Source organism: Schistocerca gregaria, chromosome 2 (assembly GCF_023897955.1).
Source record: "Schistocerca gregaria isolate iqSchGreg1 chromosome 2, iqSchGreg1.2, whole genome shotgun sequence".
NCBI classification, from domain to species: Eukaryota; Metazoa; Arthropoda; class Insecta; order Orthoptera; family Acrididae; genus Schistocerca; species Schistocerca gregaria.
The window spans coordinates 478,273,208-478,284,550 of NC_064921.1; the positions used below are offsets into that span (position 1 = coordinate 478,273,208).

Consider the following 11,343-nt stretch of genomic DNA (forward strand, 5'->3'; position numbering starts at 1 on the left):
CAGAGAAGAATTTCCAGTCGGGATATTGTAAATATAAGAGACTTTGGAAGTCAGGATGCGATACACAACAACATTGTTCTATCAAATCGCAAAAATAATAATATTAAAACTTGAGGCATGGCGCTTCATTTTTTGAACCTTGTTTGGCTAGCTAAGTACCTTGATACACTAATTACAATTCATCTTCATATCTTATACTCAACATTTCTATTAATTCATCATCTGACATAGACACCAAAATATCAGTTAAGAAGGGAGAATATAATCATACTTGTAAATGAAAGAAGCTCTGTATACTGTTTGAATGCAACTTTTATTTTATGTCCAAGATAAGAAAATTTATAGCACTCTTAATATAAACTCCAATGATATTGTTGGGAGCTTTAGCTTGTCAGTCATCGACTGGATGCTGGCTTAGTTGCTGTTCTTGTTGACCTCCGCTGAAGCCTTGTTGAGCAGAGACTGGACGTTTTGCAGACTCTGTAACACAGTAAAAGGGGTAATCAGTAAGGTGTTCAAAACTGAAAACTGAAGCAAAATTTTGTGGATATCACTTCAAAGGAATATTTGATAAGAGGAAATGAACTGTGGGAAAGCATTCTAGAGCAGAGTTACAGGATGCATTTGCACTGCCGAACTGCAGTGGACTCTAGAGCGCTTGCAGTCATTGCTGCAAGTAAGAATCGTTCGACTGCCCGCTTAAGCACAACAACAGGAAAAAAATGTACGTCCATATGAGTGTTCGCGGTGAATATACTCTGAGTGGTGAGTGTTACTGGCGTGTTTACCTAAGTGGCACACTGAAGTGTACTTTTTAGTCACTTGCTTCCTAGACATGTTTATCAGATATTTCGTTTCTTACAAAACGTAGGATTTTTGAAGAATCATTTCCTCTCCACTTCCGAAATCTATCAGTATCGCTACATGTAAAAGATACACACCTGGCTGATATTATGTACAAAACTATACATACCCTTAATTCGACAAAATAATGCAGTTATGTTCCTTTCATTGTTCAATAAATCAATGCTGGGGTTTCTACTTTTGCTAATGTGTAATTTCTCTTCAATCACTATATCAGTTCGTGAACTTACAAGTAGGGGACTCATAATTTGAATACATCATCATTCCTAATTAAACTTATTACGCAAGTTGTATTTCGACCCCTGCCCACTATCCAGAGCAGACTCTCCACATCTCTGAATATATTGCTGAATCTTGATAGGGACAAGCTATATGGCGTAGTAATCTATCAAGTAGCATGCAAAAGTCAGTCAATATGACATCTTTTAAACAGAATCTCCACATACATTTTTCAGCTGACTAACGTGTTTATTCATGGAATTAACAACTGTCCTATGTAGAGGAATGTATTCGTTAGAGTTGAGATGGTGTTGCTTTCTTCTACATTTTCTCTGAACATTTACATCCACTTAGATTGGGATTTGGTAGCGTCTTTATTAAATCTTATATACATTTTGATAGTAAAAGTTTAGGAATGTGTCCAAAAGAATATGAATTGCTTTGAACGGAGTTGAAAGCACATTGCATTCTATTTAGATTTTAACTTCTCGTCACTGTTTCATTAAATTTATACAACAATATTCTTTCCATGTCGGCCTTCTTTTGAGCAAAGCAATGACGCCTTAGAAACCAGATAGGAAATGGTAGTGCTGTGTGTCATGTGACTGTATAGTCTTTTATGCTGAAAAATGTTACTTGAGGACATATACTGGGTCAGCATATATTAATAGAGCGGAAAGTTTTAGTGCTTTATTTTTCTCTTGTAGATATCTGAAAATACACTGCTGCTATTTCGAAATCACGCAGTACTTTACAATAATTAGAGATATGTGTCATTTGGAGGTTATAACTTTGGAACACTGTTCGAAAAGGAATAGTTTTGTTACCTCATCACTCAGCAAGCCGTGTGCATGTATCAGACTCGCAGCCTGATGTGCAAAGAACACGATAGCACGCGCGCTGTTCTCCGTCAACTCTTTTACAATCACCTTATGATACAATGTATTTTCTTTACAACTAGGCAAACTTCAAAACTTCTGAAAAGTCAAGACAGAAGGGAATTAAAGACACTAGCTGCCAGTGGACACTGATTTACATTGAAGAGCTAAAGAAACTTGCACACCTGCCTAATATCGTGTAGGGCCATCGCGAGCACGCACAATGACGTGGCATGGACTGGAATAATGTCTGAAGCAGTGCTGGAGCGAATTGATACCATGAGTCCTGCAAAGCTGTCCATAAATCCGTCAGCGTACGAGGGGGTGGAGATCTCTTCTCAACAGCACGTTGCAAGGGATACCAGATATGCTCAATAATATTCACGTCTGGGGAGCTTGATGCCCAGCGGAAGTGTTTTAAACTGACGAGAGTGTTCCTGGAGCCAGTCTGTAGCAATTCCGGACATGTGGGAAGTCGCATTGTGCTGCTTGAATTGTCGAAGTCCGTCGGAATGCACAGTGGACATGAATGGATGCAGATGATGAGCCAGGATTCTTACGTACGCGTCACCTGCCAGAGTCATATCTAGACGTATCAGGGGTCCATATAACTCCAACTGCACACGCCCCACATCATTACATAGCCTCCAACAGCTGGAGCAGTCCCCTTCTACACGCAGGGTCCATGAATTCATGAGGATGTCTTTATACTCGTACACATCCATCCGCTCGATACAATTCGAAACGAGACTCGTCCGACAAGGCAACATGTTTCCACTCCTCAACAGTCCAATGTCGGTGCTGCCGGCTCCTAAAGCCCATATGGACGATGTTTCGTTGAATGGTTCACACACTGGCGCTTGTTGATGGCGCAGCATTGAAATGTGCAGCAGTTTGCGGAAGGGTTGCACTTCCATCACGTTGAACGATTCTCTTCAGTCGTCTTTAGTCCCGTTCTTACAGGATCTTTTCCCGGCCTCTGCTACGTCGGAGATCTGATATTTTATCGGATTCCTGAAATTCACGAAACACTCGTCAAATGGTCGACCGGGAAAATCCCCACACCATCGCTACCTTGGAGATGCTGTGTCCCATTTCTCTTGCGCCGACTATAACACCACGTTCAAATTCAAATCTTGATAACGTGCCGTTGCAGCAGCAGTAACCGATCTAAAAACTGTGCCAGATAGGCGTTGCCGACCGCGGCGCCGAATTGTGCCTGTTTAAGTATCTCTGTATTTGAATACACATGCCTATACCAGCGTCTTTGGCGCTTCTGTTTATATCAACTGGGAATGTTCAAAGTCTGTGATGGGCTAGGTTTAGAAACCGGATGTCCTGTTTACTTGGCAGATGCGCTGACCACGTCGTCATCCGGACACACTTGCACCTACAGAGAATACGCTGGCATGCCTCTCGTTAGGCCCAAGTTCTCAGCTACCCCATACGCTTCTGATGTAGTGCCCCATGCCCATTATCCTCATTACTCGGCATTTCGCCGATTCCCGAAGCGTTCGAACATGGTGTGTGTCTGCACTGAAGTGATCACTGGCCGTCCTCACCTTAATTCTATATATGTGGCACCTGCTCTTTGGGATATGTCCGAAATTTCACAGTTGATGTAAATCAATTCTCACTGGCAGCTCATATATTTAATTCCTTTGCGTGTTGATTCATAGCGGCTGTAGGATCAAAAGGGTGTCTGTTCTTTCGGACTTGTTCGAAAGGACAGACACCACACATACATAATTCAAAAAGTTTTAACAGTGTCGTTCGATATAGAGTACTCACCTGCTGGATGGAATTCGTGATGCCCTGGATGACTTGGCTGGTGGCGTCGGTCTGTGCCTTCTGGAGTTGTTCCAGCGCCGCCTCTCCGCGCTCCACGAACTCCATAGCCTGCTCAAAGTTCTCTTGGGTCTTGGTCGAGATTGCGTTCACCGCATTCAGCAGATTAGTGGAGGCTTCCTGGACCCACTCGGCCGCCTCTTGTGACATTTGCTGTCCGGCTGAGACAATCGCTTGCTGGAAATTACAGTATAATATTAAGGAGTTACTGTGCACCTAGGGTACAACTCCCAACCCCCCCTAATCCTTTGTCCTCCTTTGTGTTTGTGTCCCAATGAGATCGCAAAAGACTTTAAGCAAATGTACTAACACCTACTCCTTATAATCTTAAAATTCCATACAAACTATTTCATAACAATTTTTTGCGAAAAATTACTTTACCGAAATTACTTTCTCCATCTTCTGTAATTTCTAGAAAAGGCAATATGTTTGTTTATAAACTGACGCTAGTTCGAGTAATTAGCTTTTAATTATGCTCGCAGTAAATGAATGCCATAAACATTGTCATTTGGTGTCATACTATTCAAAAGTATATAGCTTAAGTCAGTTAATGCGAAAAGTACGAAAGAAGATAAATGCGATGACAATTATAAGGCCAAGAAAGTTGATATAATTGTCAATCGTGTGGAAAGAGTATACTAAAACTGAGAAGAAGAAAAAACACCTAGTGCCGATACCATTAAAATCGAATTAAGCTCTGAATTGCTTATAATGCAACTCCATCTGTAAAATTCCAAATGTTTTGCACGTTTGCTGTATATACACTTCATTCCTACAGCCTCTACTAGGCGAAATAAAGACATTAATGTTATAAATGTAACTAACTGAAATATTATTCTTTATTTTGAATTACATGATTGAGTGGCTAGGAATGCTTTTATAAGCCAAAGAGTCTAATATAGTGAAGGTCATACTATTGTCCCACTAACGAATTAAAACAGTTTCAAAATTATTATACTCAACACTATCTTCGGAAAATTGTTGTGAAGCAAATGCCGGCACTGAAAATCGTTTAAAGGCCCTCGCACATATTCCCACTGTGGAACAGTTTTGTTCAACACAAAGCACAATGTTTGGAATCTTCTGTACCATGCACAGTTGAATAGGCAATGACGCGTGGAAGGAAATTAATTGTTTGCTTACTCGCCTCCCGAGGCTGTGGGGTTTTCAAAAATGAAAAAAAAAAAAAAAAAAGTGAACTGCGTGTTAATATATAAATTTGTTGCTAACATTCCAGATAATTCTCATATTTGCTTCATGCCCTACAGCTCACTTGAAACTCATATTCAAAGTGCTTATCGATGACTGTAGCTTCGACATCCACATTTGAAAGGAGCCATTGGGATTTCCAATTTTGACACTCTTCTTAATCGCAGACATTTTGTCACTTTCTGTCAAAAGTGCGTGAGTTTCACAAGTCACTGTCACTTCATTCCATCTTCTGTATCCGTGAAAAACTCCGACATCTGCACTGCCACTTCAAAAGTGCAAGACGGTATATTACTAACAAAATTATTCTCAACTTGCAAGTTACAGTTACGGACTGCCCCTAACGAAATATCTGCTAATAAGGATTTCATATTTCAGTTTCAAACTGTTTTTGAATATTTGTACATTTGTCAGGTTTTCGTGTGATAAGCGAGCATCCCCTCTCCTTCACCCAACTTCGTTTCTTGTGCATCCACAGCCCGTTCGCTAGAGTGATGGAGCGCCAGCAGAACATAAACAAAACCTGCACTCCATAACGCTCTGAAACTCGTCAAACAGCCACAAATAAATAAAAGATTTGCACATCCTTTAGAACATTGTTCCTGGGAAACAGCGATTCAAAAATTAGGATTAAAGTTAAGAAAAACAATGTAGGATCGTATGAAAGTTGTTAAAATTTAAAACTTATTAATCAGGTGACCGGTTTAAATCGTGGTACAGTCATCATCAGACAATTAAAGATTTATTATGACCGCTGGAGAGAATAGGGAGAAGCAGCCTGCTAAGTAGTGACGATAAACATTGATGGAGCCAATCTCTCCAGCCACTCTTAGGGAGTTTTAATGGCCTGATGTGATCGTACCACGGCCGAAACCGTTCACCTGCTCAGTAAATTCTAAATTTTAGTAACCTACATGCGATCCTAGATTGTTTTTACAGATACACATTCTATAAAAAAATTAATGTGCAGACCCATGTTCTTTCAGTTGAAATGCAAAGTTAAATATGTAGACTTTTCCCCTTTAAAAAAGTAACAAGTCCTCACCTGTGCGGAAACTATGGCCTTCTGTGCGGATGCCTGAAGTTTCTCCTACAAACAAAGAAGGGAAAATTTACAAAATAGCATGTGGAGACTCTAGTAGCGGCTGAAATCAATAACTCTAGAAGCCAAACTCACCTGAATGCTGTTCCAGGCGGCAGTTGTTTCGTTGTAGGCGTTCTGTATCCAAGAACCGACTTCCTTCGCGTCTTGCTCAGCACTTTCCACTATGTCCTGCCAGATCTTCTCGGCGTTCTCCGCGGCATGCTGGGTTAAGTTCTTCTGGACGTTGAAGATGTTCTCGAAGAAGTTGCCCACTTCAGTAAACCAGTCGCTGATACCAGGCGCTGGTGCAGCCGCAGTGCTCTGCACAACACAAGAGAAAGGAACATTTATGACCGGGACAGCTGCCAGGTCCCGCATGGAACACTCTCAGTTTCCGTGTCCCTAAAGCAATCGAGTGCTCTGGATGAAGTATGATAATGTGATTACGAGCAACCTACATGCGTCTTTCTACATTTATCGTTTGCTATGCAAGAAGACTACGCTCTGTTCTCGTGTTGGCTATCTTGTTTAAGGCAATCTGAAATTATTTATGACATCCATCGTCGTTACTAGACTATGCAGTCTTTTGCAAAATACGCAAACAAATCACCATCGAGAGCTGTGTCACAGCATCATCGAACGCCATTGGACGCCTACATGCTTTTACTTACCTAGTAATGCCACATAGAACCCTCGAATATTAAATATTCCTTGTTCGATCTCCAAAAAAGTAAAACTAATTCATGGTTGCGAAAAAATCCATTTTGGTAATCCGCAGCCACTACTTGGTTTAATACGAACGCCTGTTTCGAAGCGGAGTAGCCATATACAAATGTTGAATCAGGTTCTAGATCGCCGATTATTTTATTCTCAAACATCCTTCTTTCGGTCTAGACATGCATTATCTTACTTCCAGAACAAAGTGACATATTAGTTACAGCTTACGTCTCTTTAAAGTTGTACTTAGTTTTAGATGCAGGAAGTCTAAGCATTTAGACATAAACACTTCCTAGGATTTCCTTCCAGTTTTAGATGAGCCAGTTCCACTCAAATCTAAAAATTAGATGGATAAAATAACAATGCAGGAAAAGGAGGAATGGAGTTTTGAAATCAACAGAGGGGTAGCTTTGTCGGAACAGGGTGGTGGATGAAACCGCTTAAGCATTCGTACGAAACCACTGAAGGAGATCATGGAAAAGCAAGATCAGAGTCTGTGGAGAGAAGTGTAGAAACAACACCTCCTGAAAGAGAAAGCGCTGTCTTAACAAACGCGCCATCTTGTGGGAGTTGAATGTAGAAGAATTCACGTAATCACTGTGAAACTACCCAAAGTAGCACTAGTTCAGATGTGTTGAGAATATTTTCTTTTTACTACAATTATAAACATGGAGAACCTTTAACAATATACAAAAAAACAGTAAGAGTAAACATTCAGAGCTATTTCACCTGCGAGCAAAGACACAGAAGGTCCAGCCCCAAATATGTGACCACCGTCAATGTTCGATACCAACCACTTAGAGACGGTAGGTGGCAGCAAGAACAGTGGAGGATATATAAAGCATGAGGAGCATTCCGTCTTCAGGCCACGAGTGGCCAACCGGGACCATCCGACCGCCGTGTCATCCTCGGTGGAGGATGCGGATAGTAGGGTTTTGGCGTCAGCACACAGCTCTCCCGGTCGTAAGATGGCATTCTTGACCGAAGCCGCTACTATTCGATCGAGTAGCTCCTCAATTGGCATCACGAGGCTGAGCGCACCCCGAAAAATGGCAACAGCGCATGGCGGCCTGGATGGTTACCCATTCAAGTGCCGACCACGCCTGACAGCGCTTCGGTGATCTCTCGGGAAATAAAGAGAGTTATGGGCTGCGGAATACTTTAGTGGCGTTCCCCGGGTGATATCGCCATTCTGGAAGGCACAATTGTTCAAGAGAAGTATATATCTATTCTCGAGGACCATGTCCACCCCTAAAAAAGATTTTTTTCCCTTGTCACGATGATATCTACTACCAGGACAATGCAGCGCGTCACACAGCTAGGAATGTACACGAGCGTTCGTTGAGCACCAGGATGAGTTTATCGTACGCCTCTGGCCACCAGACTCCGCTTGCCACTAGCCAATCGAGAGTCTATGCGACCTCTCCTGTCGGACTGCTGGCGTCATGGATTGTCAACCGAGAAATGGCCAAGGCAGTGGAGTCGACGAGGCTCAACATGCCTTTCATTACCTAACAGAAACTCGCTGACTATCTCCCTCAACTTCTCGCAACGGTACGCGCTGTAAAGGGGGTTTTTTCAGTCCCTGGCAGATGGTCACATTAATGTGACTGGACAGTGTATAACTTTAAAATGCAAAGTGCAACTTTTAGTAACTTGATCGAAACAACAGAGGTGAAAGATGTCTTCAGAGAGCGGGAGCCTAACACGAATAAATTAATGGAAAACCCGTTTCTGTCAGGAAATATAATATATTGGTCATTCTAAGCAGGAAAAGCTTAAGGTGACTTTCCAGTAATATTAGTCTATGCTGCGTGTCTGGAGTGGACACAACTCTTAACATCAGTGACTCCTGGGAAAGAACGACAGGCGAGTTTCACGCAGTTTTCTTTTTGGAGAAAAAGCTATTTGCAAGCTCCCCATGTTGTCTGTAAAGCAGAGGTCAATGAGGAACGCATTGCCTATCTAGTCACAAAAATGTGATGTTGTTGTGCTCAGAAACATTTTGTGATGCGAATGTCAGCTACAACAGTAGTGCTTGTAGAAGTGTTTACATCGTACAGGCATACCTGTCAGAAACACTTGAACACTGTAAAAAGATTGACTTTATCTTCTTCTTAACTCGACAGAAGATGCAACGAAGAGCTGCACGTTTCGTCGCAGGATCGTTTAGTCGGTGCGAGATGGTCACAGAGATACCCAGAACACACACACTCTAAAAGAGAGGTGTGTTGCGTTATGGAGAGGTTTACTAGCGAATTTCCGAGACTGTCGGAGCTGGAAGAGTCGAGCAACAAATTACTTCTTCCCACGTAAGTCTCGCGACATAACCACAATGAGAAAATTGGAGAAATTAGAGCTGATACGGAGATTTTGAGAAGTCTTTCTTCCCACGTGCAATTTACAAATAGAAGAGAAAACTGGGAAAATGTAGCGGTACCAGAGGTACCACCCGCCTCACACCGTAAGATGGCTTGTACAGTATAAATGTAGATGTAGAAGCAGGCAGGGCACATAAAATACGCAGTCGTCAAGATCACGCAAAAAGAAATCGATTGAAGTGTATGGAGCTAATATGTGTACCGTAACGGAATCCAATTTCCTTTTTCTAGTAAATGACCTACTTCCAGTCCGCCCCCGGTAGCTGAGTTGTCAGCGCGACAGAATGTCAATTATAACGATTCCCGGCTGGGTCGGAGATTTTCTCCGCTCAGGGACTGGGTGTTGTGTTGTCCTAATCATCATCATTTCATCCCCACCGACGCGCAAGTCGCCGAAGTGGCGTCAAAACGAAAGACTTGCACCCGGCGAACGGTCTATCCGACGGGAGGCCCTAGTCACACGATATTTATTTTACCTACTTCCAAATATAATGGAACATTTAGTGATTCTAAAGATGCACAGACAAGTTCAGACTCTCTTACCTGTACTGCCAAGCCGAAAGCCAAGAAAATGAGCAGCTTAGAAGCCATTTCTGTCGATTTCTCTGCGAGGAGGCAATCTGACTGCCTGAAGAAGCCCTCGATATTTATAGGGTGCTCCGCCAAGGCTGATGGCGAATGATAAACACGGCAGCCATACGCTCACATGGCTGCGGATGTGTTTGCGCAGGTGGAGTATAGGCGTGTTGATGTACAGTGGCAACTAACCATTGCGATCCAAGGTTCTGAGTTACGCAGCTGCACTTACAGACAACGTCATTGGTAGAGAAATTGCATCAACTTCTCTCGCGCAAACTGAGGGTAATAACCTGTAGAAATTCAGCTTTGATTACATTGTAATTCGATAACAATAAAATGCTACAAAGTCTGTTAATTTTTATATGAACATCATCTTAATGGCATATTAAAAAGAAAGCAAATACTGGATTGTACATATCTAAAACAAAGGAAACACAAGATGAACTTGCAAAATTTTTTACCACATTGTACACGGAGTACGTTAATTCTAAAGAACGGGAACTATGCTGAAGTTGTTCTACATCTTATAAAAGAAGATAAGCGAGACATAAAACACACAGAAATTCGCTTCACCTCCTTGATGAACATTATGATAAATATAATTATCACTAAGGACATAAAATACACTGCGATTTAAACGAGCAAATGAACTAATTTCATTTGGAAATAAATATAGCACAATGGAATATTTACAAATAGCGAACGAAATCATGGAACTGAGCTACAATTATGATGGACCACTTCGCCTGTAATTCATTGATTCTGAGAAAACTATTAACGTAATTTGTACTAAATATGTATTAACAATCTCTGAGGAACAATGCACTGACTTATCCTACGTTAGTAACTCAAAAAAGAAATTGATACGCACTGATAACTTCCATTGAACTTAATGACGATAGTGGAAATCCAGGATTTAAAGTAGAGTCATGAATGGAGATTTTGTATCGCTAAAATTTCTGCCAGCAGCACTAGACGAAGTTTTCAAATCCACAGATTGGGAAAAAGAACATGGGATACGTGAGGATCGAACATACGTAAATCACCTTCGGTTTGATGATGAGATTGTGCGGTTCGCCTCCAGTGCACCTAGACCTCAGCAAGAAATGTTCGAACTTAATAGAGTAAGTTTGAAAGAACTGTTGAAATCAAGTTTAATAAGACTAAAACAACATTTAATACATACAAAACCGCATGCGCCAATAATGAAGCCTTAGAACCATCTGCGTTTTCTTTTTTGGGCAGTTGAAAACAATGACTGGATGATCAGCAAGACAATTTAAAAACGAATAAAAATATTCTGATGTGCTTTCTATGAAGAAAATGAAGTCCTCATAATTAGTTTACCACTTTGTCTGCTACAGACGGTTAACGATAGTTGTCGATTCCTAATTTTAAGTAATAGAAATGGGATAAGGAATTTGAATGTGAAAACTGTTCAAAAACTGAACGATATTCAGCCACCAATGGAGAAAAACAAACTTGAGCAGTGGCGGGGTTGCTGGCGTCGCCTTTCGAATTGGCTCTGAGCACTGTGCGACTTGACTTCTGAGGTCATCAGTCA

General features: G+C 41.4%; 1 protein-coding gene across 1 annotated transcript; it reads right to left on the minus strand.

Moving 5' to 3' along the window:
• Window positions 1–294: 294 nt before the first annotated feature.
• On the minus strand, window positions 295–9,852 carry LOC126327073 (uncharacterized). Its single transcript, XM_049995822.1, has 5 exons — window positions 9,744–9,852; window positions 6,196–6,423; window positions 6,064–6,108; window positions 3,753–3,986; window positions 295–480 (listed from the first exon to the last, which is right to left on the minus strand). Exons 1-5 carry the CDS (start codon window positions 9,789–9,791, stop codon window positions 415–417), a joined length of 621 nt encoding a protein of 206 aa, XP_049851779.1. The 5' UTR covers window positions 9,792–9,852; the 3' UTR covers window positions 295–414.
• Between the last annotated feature and the right edge of the window lie 1,491 nt (window positions 9,853–11,343).

Coding starts and splice junctions, on each gene's coding strand:
- LOC126327073 (XM_049995822.1), bottom strand. CDS start 9,791: ATGGCTTCTAAGCTGCTCATTTTCTTGGCTTTCGGCTTGGCAGTACAG. Junction 6,109..6,195: donor CCGCCTGGAACAGCATTCAG/GTGAGTTTGGCT, acceptor CTTTGTTTGTAG/GAGAAACTTCAGGCATCCGC. Junction 3,987..6,063: donor AGGCCATAGTTTCCGCACAG/GTGAGGACTTGT, acceptor TGTAATTTCCAG/CAAGCGATTGTCTCAGCCGG.